Source organism: Phasianus colchicus, chromosome 5 (assembly GCF_987193195.1).
Source record: "Phasianus colchicus chromosome 5, bPhaCol1.hap1.1, whole genome shotgun sequence".
Taxonomy (NCBI): Eukaryota; Metazoa; Chordata; class Aves; order Galliformes; family Phasianidae; genus Phasianus; species Phasianus colchicus.
In genome coordinates, this window is record NC_143440.1 from 45,827,369 (window position 1) to 45,848,574 (window position 21,206).

The 21,206-nt window shown below is 40.0% G+C and overlaps 1 protein-coding gene across 1 annotated transcript; it reads left to right on the top strand.

The window, feature by feature from the left end:
* The first annotated feature begins 769 nt into the window (after positions 1–769).
* LOC149917900 (uncharacterized) lies at positions 770–21,001 on the top strand. The gene is made up of 5 exons (XM_090141525.1): positions 770–4,881; positions 6,378–6,977; positions 15,421–15,580; positions 15,688–15,785; positions 18,063–21,001. Exons 2-5 carry the CDS (start codon positions 6,924–6,926, stop codon positions 18,093–18,095), a joined length of 345 nt encoding a protein of 114 aa, XP_089997651.1. The 5' UTR covers positions 770–4,881; positions 6,378–6,923; the 3' UTR covers positions 18,096–21,001.
* Positions 21,002–21,206: the final 205 nt, after the last annotated feature.

Genomic DNA, 21,206 nt, shown 5'->3' on the forward strand with positions numbered 1-21,206 from the left:
TTGTAGATAAAACTCACTGTTGTGTATGCCTCATTATCTGTAAATACAGAACAGGAGAGTTAGTTATGTCAATGTGAGCCGTATTAGTCTTAATGAATGAATACATTTATTATCTCTTCTTTTATAATACAAGTTTACTTAGAAAATGATCTTTCAAGAAGTTTGCTGGCAGGGTAAATTTCTCATCAGATGCCTGCATTTTAAAGAGTGTACGTTGTGAAATCTGGGTGTACATCACACTGCTTTAGCAGTATTAACATAAGCATGAAAGAGTGTGTTGTTTTGGATCTATCTAAATTACTGAAAATGTTTTACTGATTTAATTAATTCCTTGTCCTAAAGGATGTGTGGATGTGTTTCTGGCAGAGAAATTCTGCTGAAGAGTGGTTGCACTTCAGTGGTGGGTAAACTGATCAGTATTTTCAGCTCTATAATGCTCACTGTGGAAAAGGAATATAAAAGTAATATTTAAATATTAATGACTTGACGAGTGTGTTTTCTTACATGTAGTGAGAATGTGAAAGTTTGATAAATATGGGAAGTATCAAGATATGGGAGAACTTATATTGTTTCATGCAGTGCACTGCAAATTACATTCTCTTTGATAGGTTCTAAAATTACTGCTGTGATACAAAGTAAAATAAATGACAGTGTTTCTGAGTGGAACTTCCAATAAGCCATGTATCAGTTTTTTTTCTGAATGAAAGATCACTAGAAGCTCAAAATATTATGAAGAAGCAAGTTTGGCATATGAGCTTTAGCAGTAATAACCTGCCTGTTGTTGCATAATCCTCTTAGGTGGTGCAAGCAGGATCTGTGGTTCAGCAGCTGAATGATAGTGAGCTAGGCATCTGCCAAAAGGTATAGTCTCTAACTGCAATCTGGTGTTCACAAATTTTAGTAATGAGCAAATAATTGATTTCAGTATTATAAAATTTTCTTATGTGGTGCTCATTTTCAGTGTAGGTTTTCTGAAATGCTGCAAACTTCTTTAAAAGGTGTTTCTGACAAACAGTTCTGAAGAAATTTGGAAAGGTGGTAATCTAACAGCCAAACATTTTCTGTCCAATCCTGCATGAGATTGATGCCAGTTTCTTAAAACTAGCTTTGGAGATCAAGGGAAGCTTTCATCATTTGGTACTGGCTGTGGTACCCTTGCTGGTATGGAAGACATAGTAAAACTTTTGTCAAATAATACCATCATAACACTGCATTCCATGTCCAATGTAGAAAGAACGTTTTAAAAATACAGTTGAAGGTTTTTTTTTTTCCTCTGTGGCCAATAAGTACAGGAATCATTTGTATGTTAATTAGAAATTGACAAAGACTGAGCTTCAAAACACAGATATTAAGTGATGGCACTTGGAGCAATCAGTTTCTTGAGTTGGTGGCTTCATCAGTGCCTCCTTAGAGTTACTGGGTTGCCCTTTCTGCAAGGAGCCTGGTTTAGCTCTAAACCATAAAATTGTGACACAGGACAGTGGTTTTCTTATCTGCTTTACAGCTGTATAAATCTGAACAAGAGCCCTAGAATGAGCCAGCTTAAATCACTGGAAAATGAGTTCCTGCTAATAAAAAATGATTAATGGCTTAGAAGTTGAAAGCCAATTTCTTATAAAAGTTTGTTTAAAATTGTGCTTTTATATAATGCTATTTCAGTTAATCTAATCTGGAGAAATTACTGCTTCCTCTCCTGATCTTTCTAGTTCAGTAGAAAGAACAATTGGCTTCAGAAGTTCCTAGCCAAGAATCAGAGATAAAACCTCAAAATATAACTGTAGTCATTGCTTCCAAGTTGACCTTTTTTTTTCTTTTAAATCCATCTGGATAAGCTGTAAAATCTTCTTGTCTCAGCTGTGACTTACCCCATGGTGTTTCTCAGAAATAATTATGAAGAAGGGTAGGTAATCTCTTGTTAGTAGTAGTAGTACTCAAATAGTGCAGAAAAATTGTATGAAGGATTTTGAAAGATTTTTTGAAAGAAATGGAATGCAGATAGACATCATTGGAATTCAGTAAATATCGCCTGTTTCATTTTTCTGTCAGTAGTACATGGTGGTAGAAACAGGCTTTTAAAGGTATGTTTTTTGATGACATAATATGAGCTATTAAGATTTAAAATAATAACAAAAAATAATTGTACCTGGTCTGTTACCAACTGCTTCAGGGTGTGAACCTGAGAGTGTTTTCGTAAGAGAGTCTCTCTCAAAAGATGCGAGTTAGTACATAAGACAGTACTGCCCTCTGTTTTACAGTTCTAGCTGTCCAAATCAATCCTGATACAAATAATTATGTCTTCTCTTGTTTTCAAGAAACATGTTTAGCTGCCAGGGGAGGGTGAACCCAGAGCATGATGTGATCAAAACTCTGTAAATCATTGGCAGGTGCTATGCAAGCCATAATTATGATCTGTCTCATAAAAAATCATCAGGGACTCAGTTTTTGCCATGTTGCTGCTCCTGAAGAAGCTGCACAGCTGGCAGAGCATATTGCCCATCACCTTGCCAGACATGGCATTTGAAAGTCTGCCAGATTGCTTTGTGCTGTTACGCTAGCCATAGATCAGCAGTATGTGACAGAATGAGGATAGGAAGCATTTTATTTTTTGCCCTATGTAGGATCACAAGAGTTAAAGTTGCATTTAAGAATCCAATCTGCGTTTTGAACCTACTAGGTATTTCCATTGTGTTGCCTCCAGGGCATAGGTTAGCCAGATTAGCCTCAATGCTGCAGGAATCTATACTGAAATTTTGTTCTTGATGTATTCCAGTACAATTTCTACTAATATCAATGTTTGGAGTTGCTGTATATAGACAGCTTTTCATGTTTTATGTAATTTTATTATGCTCCAGTATTTCTTTCATAATCTCCCTGATTTTACTAATGCACAATATTGCAAATGCAGAATAAAACTAGTCAACAGACTTTAAATCATTTGTGTATCTCTAAACCTCTTATGCTGATTAAAAGTGTTAAGGCTATTAGTATTTTTTTATGTAACCTGGTCTAAATTTAGTTTCTGTTACAGTCAAAAAGCACTCTAATATTGCAAACCAGGATCCTAATCTGCTTCCTGTGGAGTTGGTGGCAGCAGTTTTTCAGCTGAGCTTTTGTGTTTTTGTCAGTTGATAACTTGAATAGATAATCTTTTGTGTTTATCACAGAAATTCATGACTTCTCATAGTTCTTATTTCTTTTCCAGAAGTGTGTGTGGGGGGAGGGGTGCTGTTGACATTTGTCTTAAATTCTTGTGTAGGGCAAGTAAAAGGAAATAACTGAAGCAAATAGAAATCACATATAGTCAATACCTTCTAAACTGAATAGCTGTAAAATACTAGAATAGCAGTCTCATCCTGCAAAAATGCATCTGTTGGTTCATTCTGGGTAGCCTGTTCTTGTTTTAACATATTAATTGCTGCTATATGGTTGTTTCCAAATGCTATTTGTATATTAATGACATTGCTTCCTTCAGCATTGTGCATCGCCTTTGGTCAGTCAAGATCCATAGTATTAATTTCACCTGTTCATTAATTTCACAAGTTCTGTTTCTATGATGGAGTGCTATAGAAAGCCAGCTCACAAAAGGTAGTCTAACTGTGCCTTGGTAGTTGAGGTATTAGGACACGTAGTGAAGGAAATGATCGGCTTTGCGTTCAAGGCAACCTTTGGGAACATGGAATAACTTGACTAGTGCTTTTGCTGCTAATTATAAATAAAAATGTATGTCTTTAAGCTGATATACAGAAACCGATGATTTACATGATTGCCTTAACATAAAATTCAAGCTTTTCATATATGTATGCATAATACATGTATGCAAGATAGAGATAACACTATGAGCTGTATGTACTGGAGTTAATAGTTGTAAAGCTAAGAGTACAGAGCTTGAGTGCTTTGCACTTCTGGTAGTCTTAGTCCTGCACTCGCAAGGCTATTCAGCCAATTGTTTTGTAGGAAAGGAATAACTTTCTAATTATTACAGTTATTTCTTTGATCTGCGAATGGAATTTTCCTTTAGTTGTTTGACCATGTTCTTTAACAATTTTGAAATCATTCTGAAATAACTCTCCTAGCTAGTTGAGCAGCCTGAAGAGACTATCTTCTTGAGAATGGGGAGGGGTAGCTGCCTGAGTATTCTTGGTTTGGAAATAAGGTATGGATGGAGTGAAGAAAGAGTCCTAGATTCTGTGGAATTTAAGGAGAAATGACCAAAACTAATGACTTTCTCAAGGAGATGATATTTTGCTTTGCTTCAGAGGATTATGAATATCTTATCAACTATTGCCGATAAAATTGGGCTTAAGATTTGATTGGGGAACCTAGACAGTTTTGCTGGCAGGTCTTCGGGTGTGTTTTGTTCAGTTTTGTGGTCAGAGAAGCTAGAATGATGCCTGCTACTGATGAATACTTAGAAAGCTGTAGGCAAATTGTGGGTGTTCTTGGCAGCTTATGCACTACTGCTTCCAATAACTGCATTGCTCAGTTGACACTAACAACTAGAAGTTACAAGACACTATTTTCTCATCTGTTCATAAAATTTTAATACATGTGGCACTCCATTCACGGTCATTCGTCCAAACAATAGTCTGTAAAATTCTGAATAAGCAAAGATACTTTTTTCATTAATTCTCGCTAATAACATTTTGTCACTGTATGGGAACTGCTGAGTCACGGCCTGAACCTCTGATTGATCACCTGAGGAGAGCAATGAGTCAGCCATGGGAGCACAGGTGAAGGCAATTCACCTGTGCTGCAGGAAGGGGTGGAGCCTGGCTCCACCTCTCCTAGACCCATTTAAGAGCTGACTACCAGTGGAGAAGGATCTCTCTCTTTTTGGAAGATCCACTCCACTGGTCTTTCCTGAGCGAGCCCACGACACGGGTAAAGCATCCTATTTATTCTCTTTGTCTCTCTGTGCCTAACTCTCTTGCTTATTTCATTATTATAACATCTTAATGTTATTTGATTATATAATATTCCTTTATATAATTTTCATTGATTATACAGTCACTTAACAATTCATTAGATCAGTCATATGCAATGTGATTAGATGAAATCTGAAATTAAGGGAAATCATAATAGTTTAATTCCTAAATTTTGAAAAATCTTCCTTATATTAAGTGACTTTTCTCGTGATGATTCACCTTTCCTGAAAATCTTTGAGCTTACTAAATTTGTTTCCAACAATACTAATGTATACTTCTCTAAGCCTTGATTTTTTGTTGCAAGTATTCTGCTTTACCTTCTGTGTCTCTGAAGTGGCAGATACATGCAAGTCTCTGAACAGACTTACAAAGTCTGCTGTAATCTTTGGTTTTTTTTGTACTAACATAAAATCTCACTCCTATCAGCATTGCAGCCCATATCTTACTGCATAGAGCTTCAACTTCCTGTGTGTGACTTACGAGAAATGCTGAAGTACAATACTGGTTATGTCATTTGGAAAAATGTCAAGTCAACTTCTCGGCTTTTACTCCCACATCTTTTGTCATTGTTTAGTAAATTCCTAGCCCTGCAGCAGGTAACTAACTTATGACTCTGTGTGGAGGGCTGAGAATTATCCAGCAAGGCACCTTTAACATCTAGTATGGTAGGACATGTCTGTGCTGACAGAATGGCGTGCTTCAGGGAAGACATGGGGGAAAAGATGAAACTGGTGGAGAGGGGAAAATTCGTATTTAATTGTCTAATATTTCTGTGGAGTATTCCAAAGGATTACTTCCTGGATCATCAAATTCACACTATTTGTGATTTATGCTTTTAATACTCAGTCTGTCTCCTCAAACACAGGGCCTTTTCTTCATTTCTGTGTTGCATCTTTTCTATTTGATCTGCTTTAGTACTTGGAGAGAAGGGAGTTATTTGCACACCTTTTATGTTAACATTTTCTTAGAATTCTGTCTGCATAAGGAAAAACTGTATTAATTTCAGTTTAGTGAAGGCAGATGCACATGTCAGCATAATGAGCCTTAAACATCTTTAAGGTGACAAGTGATTTGTACAGTGAAGTTATTTTTAGATGGCCAACTTTCAAGTCATGTTGATTTAATATTCCTGAAGCTTCATTGTCACGAAGCTTTGTAATACTTACCAGTTTTCTAAAATGGTGGTTAAGTAAATATGTGAAACACTAATGCAAGATAGTTAGTTGGTGGTTGTAACAGTGATGTAAGGATCTAATCATTTGAACTAGTTAACCTATCATGGAATTAATGTGGATCCGTCAGCTAAAACTGCCATGCCATAATGCAAAGTTTTCTTTTGACTTTTTGTTCAGGCTGTGATTTCATAGAGCATGAAAAATAAAACTTTTGATGTCTTTCCGTATGTATGGGAATTGCTAAATCATGACCTGAACCAATGATTCCCTTCACCAGGTGCTCAAACAGTCAGCTCTGGGAGCACATGTGAAAGCAATGCATCTATGTGACCAGAAGGAGTGGGGCCTAGTTCCATCCCTCATTTAAAAGGCTGTCTGCCTTTACAGGGATCTCTTACCTGGAGATCCTTCCTTTTGGAGCACTCAGAGAGCTCTGATGCTTGGGGCAGGTAAGCAAATCTTTCTTTAACTGGATTGTGACCATCTCTCTTTTTTGGGTAATTTAGAACTGGTTATCTGCTGTCCCCTTCCCTACATCATATGTCCTGTGAGTTGCCTCTTGAAAGGACAATTCTGATACACACTCCACATCCAGCTTGAAATAAAAGCTAATACAGCTGAAGTTAGTGAACACCTGTCATATGACAGCAGCTCACTTCTTTCTGTGCCATGTCTGGTTGTGATGTCTTGTCTGTCGTGTCCTTCTGCCCAGGTTCAGGCTTCTTTTCTGCCTCTGCACTGTGGTATGCAGCGCTGTTATGTGTAAAGCCTCTGCTGTCAGGCTCGGGTGCCAGAGGCTGGAGCTTGAAGGCCACACAGGAACATGAGTGATGTATCTCAGTATGGTCATAAAGAAGCTGCTTTGGAAAAGCAACATGTATGTGAGTCTCTTTGACCAGAATAAAGTCTCTTTTCTAGGAAGTTCATAACTTGAACCAATGGTATTTTTGTGTTAGGATAAACTGTCCTCACAATCTTCAAGTAGCTTAAACTTTCATTTCTGGTAATTCACTCAAAGGGTAATCGTTATTTCTCCTTTTTAACTCAATTTCATACAGATACTTGGAACTTTCTGTTGAAAATGCTAACCAACTTTCAGTATGTGCATTTTAAAGCATGAATTCTTTAACAAGTTGTGTAACCTTTGAAACAAAAGTAGCTATAAAAGTAATTGGAATAAAGCAATTTGCATAGCAGCAGCCATCCATTCTTTGTATGCATGCTAAAACAAATGGAAGTTTGTAGGGGAAAGTAAGGGGAAAATCTAGAAGAGGGAAACAAATCTGGAAGAAATACAAGAAGATTTTCCACGCTTTCAAGTCAGACTGCTGAAGCACTGCTCTGCTTCAAAATTACTTCAATATTTTGACTTAGCCAGTGGTATAAAAATAGGAGTAGACCAAGATTGCTCTTTATTTTAATAGTTTAGGTGTAACAGTTCTAGGCTGTGTGAGATACTGTTTCATGGCAGCTGGGCTCTGGCAGAGGTTGGGTGCTGCATTGGGTGTGGGCAGGGGCAGCAGACTGCCTGTGGTGGTGGGTGGCAGCCATGGCTGACTCTATGCTGGGGGCTGCTGCCAACTGATTATTGCAAGCAGATCAGTGGCTGATGCCTTTGAGCAAGAATAGGAGCTGTAAGGTGCTGCAAACACAGTATTAGAAGAAGCCACTGTATACCAGAGGAGGTATCCCGAGGGAAACTGGCCGTGGGCACCCCAGTGGAGTGGGGACTCAAAGATGCAGAGAGGCAATGGAAAACCAGTAGTGAGGGACAAGCAGTGAGTAAAGGTATTATTATGACATCCTGACCAGTTGCACTACCCTTCTCCTCATGAGGAGAGCTGGGCCACTGCCAGCTGTGGATGTAGGAAACTAGAAGTGGGGAAAACAGCTGTTTGTGCATGTTCTTTCATGAAATTCTTTCATTTTTCTCAGTAATCACATCAGAAGTTAACTGGCAATAAATCAGAGAACCTCTTCAGGTCAGTGTCACCTCAATTCTGGGTGGACATGGCCCTGCAGGCCTACTGACCACTTGGTAGAGTGTAGCCTTGTGTCAGTGTCTGCAGTTTGTGGTTAGTAACATTACAGCCTTCATCATACAGCATATTTGTTATGGAACCTTCAAGAGTATATGCAAGAGTGTGATTTTTTTTTTCTTTTTTTCTGCAGAGAAGGAAATAAGAACATGGAATTTTTTTTGAACCAAACAGCTGTTAATTTAGTCATGTTGTGCTGTGGTTAGGCACGCGTGAGCCAGCTAGCATCAACAGTAACTTGTCATTTAAGAACAGACACTAACAAAAAATGTGAGCTGCAACCATATGCAGAACAAGCACCTTTCCTGTGAGATCCCTTCCAACCCAAACCATTCTAAGATTCTGTGTCAGGTGTGACTGCTATTTGCTCTTTCTGAGCTGTGCATGGCAGTGAGCAGTGCAGTGTGCGCTCTGGTGGAGGTGTACAGACAGATTCTGGCTGCAGTAAGGGCAAAGAGATGGAACTGGGGAGCAAATCCTCCAAGATCTGTAGGCCAGTGTTCGTGATAGAGCTGGTTAGTCCCAGGTTTAAGGATTTGGTTGCGTTTCTCTGTGAGAAAATCTTTGTCTGGTGCAAGTTCTCTGTATGATGGTGTGTCACTGTATGATGGTATGTCACTGCTTATTCTGAATTGCATTTCTTACTGTACTCTTAAACATCAGTTAGCTGTTCATCTCATGTGTCTTTCATGATACTGATGATTCTCTTTGGTATTGTACTGTTGGCAGCTGAGCTGCTATTAAACTTGTTGGTCAAAGATCCAGTGGTTTCTTGGGGTTGTGGAGAGGAAAGATTGGATAGTGGGATGGGAAGGGTTAATCTGGCTGCCAGAATGCCAGAACTTGTTTGGAAGAGGTTTCATCCTACGGAGAGTCTGCAGTGTGTGACTGCAATGGCTATGCTGAGTCCCTGCCTCCAGCCTGGTCAGATTTCTTCCTTTACCTTTTCTCACGGTAGTGCATCCTCATCATTTCTGGTGGTTCCATGAAGGAAGGGAAGACTATAACTTGGATAAGGAGAGAAAATATGGATTTTTTTTGAGTTTATTAAATCATCTAGTCAAGGCCTCTGCAAATGCCCGTACAGATCAGCCATTTGATGGTGCAACATAAGCATAACTGCTTATAATGATCACAGAAAAATTACAAGATTGTAAAGATCAGCCTGAGCAAAGTGATGATAGTGATGGGATACAAGTGTATTTTTATTCTGTATTGTGCTTAGTGTCTAAATGGACTCTAATTTCTTAATTCATTTGCTTGCTTTTTTCCCCCACAAGACTTTCAAATCAGATATCTATTCTGATGGAGCAAACCTTGTTACAGTGACTGTGTAGCAAATCATTTGGTGAGGACCAACATGCATGAGTTACAGTGAGGTCTGAGCATAAAAATTGTCCCTTATTCTTACTGCCATAGCAGAGAATTAAGATCGGGTTTGGTGAGTAAACTCCTTTGTCAAAGATGTCTCATAGCAACTCATGACTACAGCCAAACATGCAGAAGACATGACAAATACTAACAGGAATAGGACTGAGAGTGTGAGCCCTTTCCCTGATATGTCGTTATCTTATGGCTCATGTAGCATTAGCAATTTCATCTTAATTACGTGTTAACGTGTGTGAAACTTTTATAGGGGTTTTTTTGTTGTTGTTGTTTGTGGTGTTTTTTGTTATTTTTTTCTGCAAATGAGCCTCCTTTTTCTCCCCAAATGGTAGGAAATGGAAAACTCCCTGAAAGGAGGTTGTGGCAAGGTGGGGGCTGGCCTCTTCTCCCACATAACTAGCAATAGGACAAGAGGGAATGACCTCGAGTTGCACCAGGAGAAGTTCACATTGCGTATTAAGAAGTAATACTGAAAGAGTGGTCAGGTGCTGATACAGGCTGCTCAGGGAGCTGTTTAAGGAAAGGCTAGATGGAGAACTAAGGGATGTGGTTCGGTGGACAATATTGGTGGTAAGCGGATGGCTGGACTAGATTTTAGAGGTCTTTTCTAACCTTTATGATTTTGTAATTCTATGAAATGATTGCGGGTGGGAAACAGTGACCAGAAAAGTCAAACTTTCCTCAGCTCTGAACTCAAAAGCTTTAAAACTAGGACCGTACGTGAGCGCTGATAGCAGAGCTTTTCCTCAGCAGAAAGCAAACAGTTGTCCGTTCACCCCTTGGGGAGCGAGGGAAATTGTTAGGAAAAAAAGAAATCATAAAAAATTGAAAAAGAAGTCTGCGCAGTGTGTAGAGAGTGGACTTAATTGGTTGCATTGGGAAATCATCCAGAAAAGTCCCTTTCTCTGATTTGACTCATTCCAGACTGCCTTTCTCAAGTTGTCACTTGCTGGTATGTGTGGTAGAGTGAATGGCATCTGTTCCATTTTGCTGTAGAAGTGTGCCTGAGCATATCAAGTGAAGGGTTTGGTTGATTGCATTTCTCTTCTAGCACAAGGTCTCCAAGGGACCTTCCAATAAAAACTGGAAAGTGCTTCTGTTAGGTGTAAAAGCAGAGCCCTTGAAATCAAATGAAGCTTACATGTAATTATAATACCCACACATAGATGGAAAACCAAATCCAATTAGCAAATAATATCATTCCCTCTCTCTGGGAATTCATCTTACAGTCTCTGCTCTTTGTTAAGGCTAAACACAAATATAGATTTAATTGTCAGTAACGCTGTCCTGTTTTGCCATAAGAAATACAACACTGCATTGTGCCATGTGCCTATTTTGGGGACAGAGGTTTCCCAAATCTTCATGTGGTAGGTTGACCCTGCCCAATAGCAAAGCACCCACACAGGTTGGTTGCTTACCTTAAATACAGACCCTGTGGTCTGCTCTGAAGCAAGCTGGCTCCATTCCAGCCGGACCCAGCACATCACTTATGGATACCATCTTTCAAACTGAAGACATCCTTTCATGTGAGAGGAATTAGGTGCAACAAGTCTGATGACTGATGAGGATATTAACATTTCTGGCAATAAGCAGCGAAGTAAAATAAGGCTAGACTGGAAACAGGTAACAGAGTTGGAAGTTAGGTGGACCTTAACCTAAACTTAGGTAAATATTTTCACTGCTTTTTGATGCTTGTTTATTTTGTTGTTGTTGTTTTTTTTCCTTGGATGTTTTTTAACAGCTTTGTGAAAATGACTTGCAAAGGAGCCTTAATGAAATATCATGATGATTAATAAGAGATTTTCTGATAAATTTCTGAAGATTAACTTCAAAGAGATGAGGGAACGTGTGGGCACTGAGAGAACAACTCTATTTAAAAATTCAAGTTGAATAAGAAGAAAAGAGGGCAAGGTGAGAGAGAGGAGAGGAAAGCTCTGCTGATTCAGTCTTCCTCAACATTCTGGAAGTGTGATAAAACATCTTCTGCTCCCTTTTGTTTTTAGGGCTTGTTAAGAGATCGCGTGCTAATGTTCATCTAAAGGTGGCAGTAGCTTGTTGCAGTTGGAGTTTTGTTGACTGATAGGAAATGCAGATAGCAGGAAGCCCTCGACTAATCCAACGCTTACCATTAATCCCAAACAAACCATCATTAGTATCTGGTTTTATCCCGCTAAGTCTGTGCTGGATCGTGAATTATGTAACCTGTGCTTTATTAACATGTAATGGAAGCTCGTTATCAGGTAGGTTACTTCAGAAAATGGGAGTGTAAAAGTGCACATCTGGTGCTTTCTGTTCTCTGGCTTTGTTTGAGGAATTTCTAAGGACTTCATGAAGAAGTTAGTGGATACTTCTTAATCGTTCCATAAATAAACTTCAAACTCGCTGAGCAATTGCCTGGCAGAAAGCAGCTGTTTGCAATATTACATAGACCCTTTTTGTAATAATGTTAATAGACATTAGTTAGAAAAGGACCACAAAACCTTTTCTTTGTTAAGGAAGAGGCTGGTCTGGTATTCAGGTGCAAAAGTACACACTTCAACATCTTTGTGATGAACTGCTGTTTGTGTGCCCTCATATGTTGTTGCAGAGTGATGTAGTGAGTATCGGGTGAACAGGAAAAGATGCTGACACGCAGTGTGCCTCGTGCTTGAGGTGGTGCTCTGTTCTGGAGGGGAGGAGTAGCTGCTGCAGTTGTGAGAGGAAATTGCTGCTGCAGAGAGGAAAGGGCTTTGAAGTTAAATATATAAAATGCCCAGTGGCAGAGGATGTTAGGATTTTGACGTGTGGAGGTGCAACATTTCAGTGACTGGTGAGCAATTAGTTTCAGAGCTGTTATCTGAGTTGCATCAGGATAAACACTGACTGTTTTGTAACCCATGATGGAAACATATATGCTGACTGACAAACCTGCTGTAGATCCTCTGGGTGATTTTAACACATGCTATACATGACAAGAGCGTATTATGTTCCATTTGCTAGATATTTACTTTCTATCTATTGCTCCCTTTTCCCAAACAATAACAAATCCTTGCAACTTGTCAATATTTGCTCAATATTGATAAAACCTGGGAGATGGGAAATGTCCCAGCAGGCTGAATATTTCCAATATTTCCAGTGGTTGAATGCTTTTGGTTAGGGAAGATACATTAAAGGAGACTTAGAAAATAGAGCATTCAGCAGAGAGAATAACTTATCCCCCCCCCAGTGTTACATCTGATCCTCAGATTAGTGAATCAAGTAATTGTTTCTGCAAGTAATTAATTCTGATTTGACTAAAAATATGCTGGGAAAATTATAATGATCATTTCTTATACTTTGAAACACATCAGGATACCTTATTAGTTCCTCTGAGCAATTTCCTAGCTATTTAAATACTGTTTTTCTCATGCATGTATCCTTCCCTGTTCTGGCCCCCAGTGCATTTGGGTTTTCAGATACACACCATCTTGTTGTGCTGTTGTTAAATAGCACTGAGGGAAAAGCAGAAATGTTGGTGTATGCTCAGGAGAAAGTAGTGTCAGTGACAGAGGTTGGAGTATCAATAGCCCTTCAGGGCTTGCTTGACTCTGCTATTGACTTGTTTAGATTTCAGCCATATCCCTTTTTCCTCTTTATCTGTTGAGAACCAGGAAAGCAAGAGTGATTAAAAAAATAATATATATATATATATATATATATATATATATATATATGGCTAGCTTCAAGGAAAGGTTAAGTGATAATTTATTCAGCTAATAAACATCCACATCATGACACTTCTAATAAAGTGTGCTTGGCTTGGCAGCTGAAGGGATGATAATAGCCCATCATCTCTTGGAAATGAAATTACACTCGAGGTAAGATGCAAAACGTTAACAGTGAAGGTAATTAACAATTGAGTGCAATAGCAGTTGACAGGGTAGTTTTCCCACTGGATTGAAGTTTAAATTGAAGCTGAAGATCTTGCAAAAGATTGCGCCTCAAACTCCTGAGTCTTCTAAGTAGTGGATTTAAAATTTGAAAAACCACATGAAATTCTCCAAGTACTTGCTGTAAGACAGTGGTAATGTGGGTATCTGGTCAGCCTTTAGTAAGGAAAAAGATGAATAGAGGTTTAATGCTTATAGTGAAATGTAAAGAAAAAAAGATTATTTGTAATTATTTAATCTTCTTTATATCAAACTAGATAACTAGATCAGTTTGAATGAATCTATATAAAAACTGAAGAACATGGGATAAAAAACTTTCTATTTTTGCTGCTCTTCTTTTCTGATGTACATGGTTAAAGGGAAGAACTATGACGTATACAGAGCATTAACAGTTAAATCTTTGCATCAGAGCAGTGGCTGACTTCTGATCAGATAATTCAGAAAGATTTAAGATATTAAAGCACCAAGAAATGGCTGACTCTGGAGCAAAAGTGAGAAATAGTCCGCTGAGGATATTAGTAGAGTTAAGTTCTCCAATAAAGAACTGCTGTCAGTAAACTTGAAATCACTTTGGGTGCTAGGTTGTTTCCAGCAGGTGGAGTTGGTGCCAGCAGCATGTTGAAGTGGCAGTGAGCTTTGAGGTGCTGCAGTGAGCAGCACTCTTACATGCATATGGGCAAAAAGAGTATCGTCTCATGCCAAGACTCTGCATGCCAATGTTCTGGCATCCCCAAGAATGTGGGGATTTATTTCATTTAAAACACTTCACTGTCAGCAGAAAAAGTGCTAAAATATGGCTTTTATTCCTGCTGCTTTCCCCTCCCCTGATGCTGTATGAATTGCAATATTGGAGAAAATCGTCCTATAAAATTCAGAATTCTCTTCCTAGTATATTTTGCCCTTAGTATGGTCGTCCAGACAGAAGTTCAGCAAACAAAACCCATTGTCTTGTATGCTCACAACTTTCTACAGGTGTGATTTCAATAGGTGTCGTCTCTGTTATGTTTTCTGGGAGTTGTGCCGTGCTGTTTTTTACTTTCCTAAACATTAAGCATTCTCTGAGTCACATTTGATAAGCTGAGATAGTGCTCTAGCTTGACAGCATCCCAAGGTAAAATACTCAGAGGGAGTGGGGAGAAATGGCTGCTTTCTCTGCACCAGTGATGGGCACAGGCTGTGCTGGGCAGGGGGAAGAGGCAGCAATGGGGCAGCCCTGCAGCTGCTGTCAGTGGGATGCATGATGCTATTTGGAGATCTGTACTGAGCAATGAATGCACGTGAAGGAGCAGGTGGTTGTCTTAGCCAAGTTAAGAAAGATGTGCCTGGGCACGTTAAATCCAGCTTGAATAATCTTCTTCAGTGAGGACAGCAGATTTATGTTCCCATGAACAGGCTGTGTCTGAAATAGCGGACAAGGGATTTTCACAGGCTTTGGCAGGCGGCCTCTGGAGGGATTTTCACTGGGTGGGTGTTCCTGGAACAGATCGTACACATTATTTTAAGGGAAAATTAAGAAATGAAAGCGTTTCCTCTCCACTCCAACACTTGGCCAAGTGTGAAACTGTTTCTTATCAAGTTTCTGCTCCACTGACCTGATGATAAGATGCCCGACAAGTGTAGAGAAGGCTAGAAAAAGCTTCTACCATCTAATGCTGGCTGTCCCTGTGTGGGTGTCCAGGGACTGTGCCACTTCTATTTGCTGGTTTACAGGCCTGGTATAGCTGAACTGAGGGAAGTAGATGGTGCTGAAGGAATGGGAGGGTGCTTCAGAGTATTGTTCAGAGTGCTGAGAGTGTATGCAAGAGCACTGTACAGTGCATCTTTTCCATGCCTGTCAGCACAACCCTTGCAAAGGGAGAAGCAAACCAACACTATGCACAGAAGCAACAGAAACGGAGGCATCTGTCCTGAGGTCGCAACTTCTCTCTATCTAAACACACGGGAAATTCTCCTTGCCAGTGTCTGCTTCCCATGTCTCTGTCTCCAGCTGGAAACCAGTTCCTGTGGAGACTGCTGGGACAGCAACTGCCAGTCAGCACTATCAAGTGTCCTGCCTGCCAGGCTCCTGCTGTGTCTGCGTGGAGTCCAGCCAGAGTTCTCAGTCTCTACTGTGCAGTCTCTACCAGCAGGTCAATGCAATCAAACTGGTAGGTAACTTTTCAGAATCCTTTCTGTTTTTTCTGCTCCACGGTGGTGAGAATTTTCCCCACAGCATGGTCCATACCGATGTCTCTTCTCTTACCTGTCCTTCTAGGGTCTGCATGTATGATGACGCAGGCCTTAATGCCCGAGCTATGTGGCCACGTGTGCTTTGGCACTGCGGAAGGCTGGTTTTCACCAATCGGCACAGAAGTATGTAGTGTTTCAGATGTCATGCACAGGGGTTTTATTTCTCACAGATTTAGAAACTGGGGTCTGAGTGGTTACACTTTGTCTGCAAGGTTATTACTGTGTGCCATGAGCAGCACTCACTTTACCTGTTTTCATTGGCACTGTTTGTGGTAGAGCTAACCCAAGTTTGTAAATGTATGAGTGAACACCAGGACTTGAGTTCCATTCAGTCTTTCAGCAAGACTGGTAACTTAGTTTTATCCATTTAAATCCTGATCAGATGCTTGCAGAGCAGTGACAGACCATCACGTGGTACCACCTGCTGCTGTGGTTTCTCACAGCAGCGTTGTGACCATCCATTGCAGGATCTAGATCACTACTATCAGTTAGCTTTGAACACACTGCTGCTTGTGGAATGTCTCTGGATAATCAGATAAAAAAAACTGTCAGGCTTCTGAGAGTTGACTGAAAGTTTCTCCTAACAGTGGTTTTCTAAGGCTTTTAGTTTTGTACCTGTGCTCTAATCAAAATAATATTCAAGTTCAACTTTAGCATAGATTTTAAGTTGTTTTCCTGTGTAGCAACCTTTCTGGCTATTTTGTTCTAATGTTTATTGGCCTGTGTCTTCTAACAAATGTGTGCCCTAAGGAAATGTACTGGACAGGCCAGGATCTGTCTGAATGATGCTATCTAAAGTAGGATTGTGTGTGCTTTCATTTGCGTGGCAGAGGTCTGATTCCCATTGTATTATTCCCATTACAAGTCCATTGGTAATTGGTCTTGTAGTTTCTTATCTATACTAGAAGACTTCTTGAACATATCTGTATTAGGTGTTAGTGTCAAATATCATAAACCAGGCTTGCCAGTACACAGCTTGTGTTCTTTTAGCTTTTTTCAGTTTCTGAATATACTGCCCAGGGAGTCTCTGTGGTCTCTGGATCTGGAAGTTTTCAAGACTCCGCTAGGCAAAGCGGCGGCTGACCTGTGCCAGTGTTAGATGTGGTCCTCCCTCGAGTAGGAGATTAGGTCAGAGATATCCAGAGGTCCTTTCTGATATTTCTATTCTTTTCAATCTGACTTGCATTCCTTAACTTTTTCCACAGTTATGAAAACTTAAACTTTTACATGAAGTCATGAAAGGATAAAGGAAAACACTAATGCTGAGACTTGAAACAGCAAGCATGGGAGTGTTAGAGAGCAATGGTGTCTGAGATTCACTTCAAAGCAAATTTGAATGCAATCTCAGTAAGTTTACAGTTTGACCTTGAGAGCTAGCCCAGTAAATGACACTTTGGATTTGTATTTTAGGAACACTGGACTTAAAACATGACTGACTTTCTTGAACATATCAGGCACAGGGGATAACAGGGATCCAACACAGCTGCAGTACTATAGAACTTAGTCCTATACAAATATAGCAAGAATGATTCCCTGAGTAACATGGAGCTCCTATGAAATCCCCTCCACTTTATAGAACTGTGTGGAAAAGTAAGGCTCTGGGCTATATAACATGCTACGGAATCACCAGCATAACAATTCTTATCAAATCTGACACCTCCCATCTGTTTCTATATGTAGTGTGTTCAGCATAAATCATAAGCAGATGGTGTCATGCTGTTAGTGTCTCACAAGTCATGCTGCAGTCATTGGGTGTCAGCTAGGGCTCAGCTGATGCCTAACTTTGCCACTTTACCCTTATTTGTTGAGAGTGTTTCATCCGTAGAAATAACCTTTTATCCATCTGAAGCCAAATGCTTGCTGGTTTCCATGGCGTGGGTGCCCAGAGAACAGGTTTTTGTACAAGCCAAGCTGTTCATCTTCCAAAGCTGCCTGGCTGCACTAGCATTGTCAACAAGTTTTGCAGAGGATCAGGGGTTGGTAATGCATACCAACTCCCTCCAACTCATTTCCCATCCCTTGCCGCCCCCAGAGTTGTCTCGGCTCTCAGCAATACATACCTTCGTTCTCTCATCCGACTAATCTGTTAGCTCGGGTAGCTAGTCATCTTGCTTTACTCCACTTGATCTCACGGGTTAGGCAGGGCAGTGGAAGAATGGACTACCTTCACATATAAAGCCTCCCGTTGGTCAAGGATTTTGAAGGATTGGATAATGGTGATAGAGAGCTTAACCCTTATTATTTGTGACTACTGTTGAACATCTGGCATTTTAATAGGAGTTGTTTCTGGCTCAAAAATCCAATCAGCTAAATTCTTCCTTTCTGACTTTTCTCTGAAGTTGCAGCTGAGTATATTCAACTGCATTTTGAATGACTGAATTTCATTTGTCTCCTTTGCAGTTTCCACTTTGGCTGTATCAGGACAGGAACTGAAATTCAGTCTCTCTATCACTGTGCTTTAGAGCCCAATCAGCAATACTGGAGCAAGCTCCAGTGTTTGTTAATTCTCCTTGAGATTGTTGAAATTCAGTCTTGGCTATACCAGGTTCAGAGAGAGATTGCTGATTCAAAGCTTGGATGTAAGCCTGTACCTGATCAGCCCAAATGGCTGGGAATCATCTGCACCTTGATTTAAATGAGACTTCTGTCAGACAACTGGGCAACCACTTTGGCAGTGCAGCTATAACTCTGTGATGCTAAGTGACGTTCACAATTGGCAGCTCTGGCCTAGAGCCCACGGCATGGGAAGGACTTGTCCAACGTGAAATGAATCTTTGGAAGACACGAAACTTCAAGAAATTAATTCCTCACCTCAGCAACAGCTTCATCTCTTAGGTTTCTTCACAGCCTATGAGAAACACACCCTGTGAGTGTCAACACCTGACTGTCTTGAAAATCAGAACAGCCAAAGTTCTGCTGCTGTCTTCTCACTTTGATGTGCACGTCAGTATGCTCAGAAGTGAGATACCACATCAATGATTTATTTCAAATAAAGTAACAGCAGACAAAACTCCAAAGCAATTTTCAGCCTGAGTTGAGTAATCACTGCAAATTTGCTCCAAATGTTGAACAGATGGAATCTGTACATGATTTCTCTGAGTATAAACACAGGCACCCTGTCATATTTCAATTGCTGATGTAACAACACAATGTGGCTCTTTCTAAAGGGAAAGTGCATGAATTTGGGGGTCTGATTATTTGTTTTCTCAGTGTAGAGAAAGATCTGGTGTGTTCACTTGCAAATAACACATGACGATTGCCAATTGATTTCACTCCATTCAAATATTTGCTCAGCTAAATGGTAATATGAATTCTCTGCAAAAGGTGTATCCTTGATATCAAAACTTAATTTATGTTTAATTTGGCTCTGCTGTTGCCACATCTGATGCAGAAGGGCATGAAAAACTGCTGTGGAAGTAGCAGGGGTGTGTGTGTGTCTGTTCTTAGTTCTCAGCTCCCCCCTGGCTGAGCTGGAAGGTGGTCCTGAAGCCAGGCTCTCTTCTTGTCTCCTTACCTGCTTTCTTGACCTTTAGAAAAGCAAGTTACTAATTTGTGCCTGTACACATAAGCTGGGAATAGATGACTACCTTCCTTCCATAAAACGTTTTGTGATTTGGAGAAGAAAAACACAAGTTGATATTTATACTGTTATGGCTTTTAGTTAGCAATTTCAAATGAGGAGAGTAAGGCTCTGTTCTTTCTCAGCCACCTGTGTTCATGAGCTCAGATAAACATTACTGTAACAAAAGGAGGAGGAGATGTATGACCTTCCTGCTACTTGAAGGAACAACCAGAGGCTATGCAGGGTTCTGGTAGATTGTCTGGGTGAGGTTGGCCTGATCCTTCATGGCTGTTCCCCAGGAGGGATCTGTGCCCTCTCTACTTTGCTTATGAATATGGAGGAACATCATATCTGCTCTGATTATTTATTTTTTTTCTTTTTGCTTTGATGCTTTCACCTCCTTTTTTGCCTAGCTTTGATCACTCCATATTTCCCTATAATTCTGAAGGAGGGGCTGGGATATTCCTCCTGCTTTCTTTTCTTCCAGTGATGGAGTTTCCCAGTACTGTGTTCACCTCCTGCGTGACTGACATTGCTATTGCTTTCCCTCTTCCCTTTCTGTCTGCTCTAAACCTGAGTGATGGGAACCATCCAAAGAACAGTCCTCTCACTGTATTGCCAATAGACCAGGACCCTTTCTTTGAAAACTTATACTGCTGCAGACGAGTCCCTTGAGATTTTCCTTACACCTTTTTTCCGAACTTGTAATGTCCAAAAGCCATCCGGAGTGGAAGAGAGGCCAAGCAGTCTGATGATTGCTGTCGCTGATTGCAGCATCTGCTAGGGCCTCGTTAGTATTTTAGCTTTCTGATGTGGTTGCGGGATAGATTTGCTAGCTTCATTTACTTCCAGCAAAAGCTGCTTTAGGCTTACACACACAACCACGCACCCTGAAGGAGGATTTAATATGGCAGGCCTATGTGTTAAAGTTTTACATAATGTTTAATAAGAAAGCCAGCTGTCATTTGCTCATTTGTCTGACTGGGTCTTCCGCAGTTTGCAATACTTACAGCAAACTTCTTTGCTGCTGGAGATGCTAAAAGTGTCAACACCTCTTGTACGCTATAGAGTTTGGGAATGTGTGATCCTTTAAAATGTGTGCAGTAATTTTCAGCTTCGACCACCTTTTAGATCCTGCTCATATCATCTATATAAATGTACAGACATGCAAATTTTCACACCTCAAACTTTATTTTACTTTTCTGTGTTAGCCTCCTTCTCTCCTTTTTAATAAATGCATTCAAACTCTTCGCTGTTGGCAGTTTCTCATCATCAGCCTCCACTCTGGATCCAGTTTTATCTGCCTATTTTTTTAATTTTTTTTTTTTAATTTTTCCACTTGTTTCCCTCCACAAGAGAAGGGAGAGAGGTGCAAGAGCAGAGTTTGCAATATAGTTCTCCAAGGAGACTTCTCCCCTCATGCTTGTTGAAATCAGTGCTAGAATCAGTTGCTTTAACATCACTGTCACCAGGTGCAAAAGTTGGTCCACAAACTTCCTGTAGTTATTACTCACTGACTCTGCATCCTGGTCTGTGATCTCTGAGTGATCTGACATTTATAACAGGGACTTGCTGTCTCCCCTTTGAAATTTTTCATACTTAAGAGATGTCAAAATATATATCAGCAATAACAGAACTAAGAAGTGTAGTCTTGGTATTATATCAGCAATTTGCAATATTCTGCTATTCCACATTCTAAATCTGTCCTGAGCATGTGTCCCCTCTAACATGTGAGCAATTACTTTGAAACACATACATCCAATCAGGTTTTTTTGTTGCTGTGATTTTTTTTTTTTCTTTTTGCTTTGTAGTGATGGCTGGTGTGTCACGGCTCCTAAGTCACAGGATGGCCTCTTGATTCTCACATGATAAAGTAAAGGGAATTGAGTTTAGTGCCCCAAAGACCATGTAAGTCTCTGCTTGTCATTTACATTTTTCAGTTATGGTCTGAGTGCCTGTATGAAGCTTTGTAGGCTATGTTA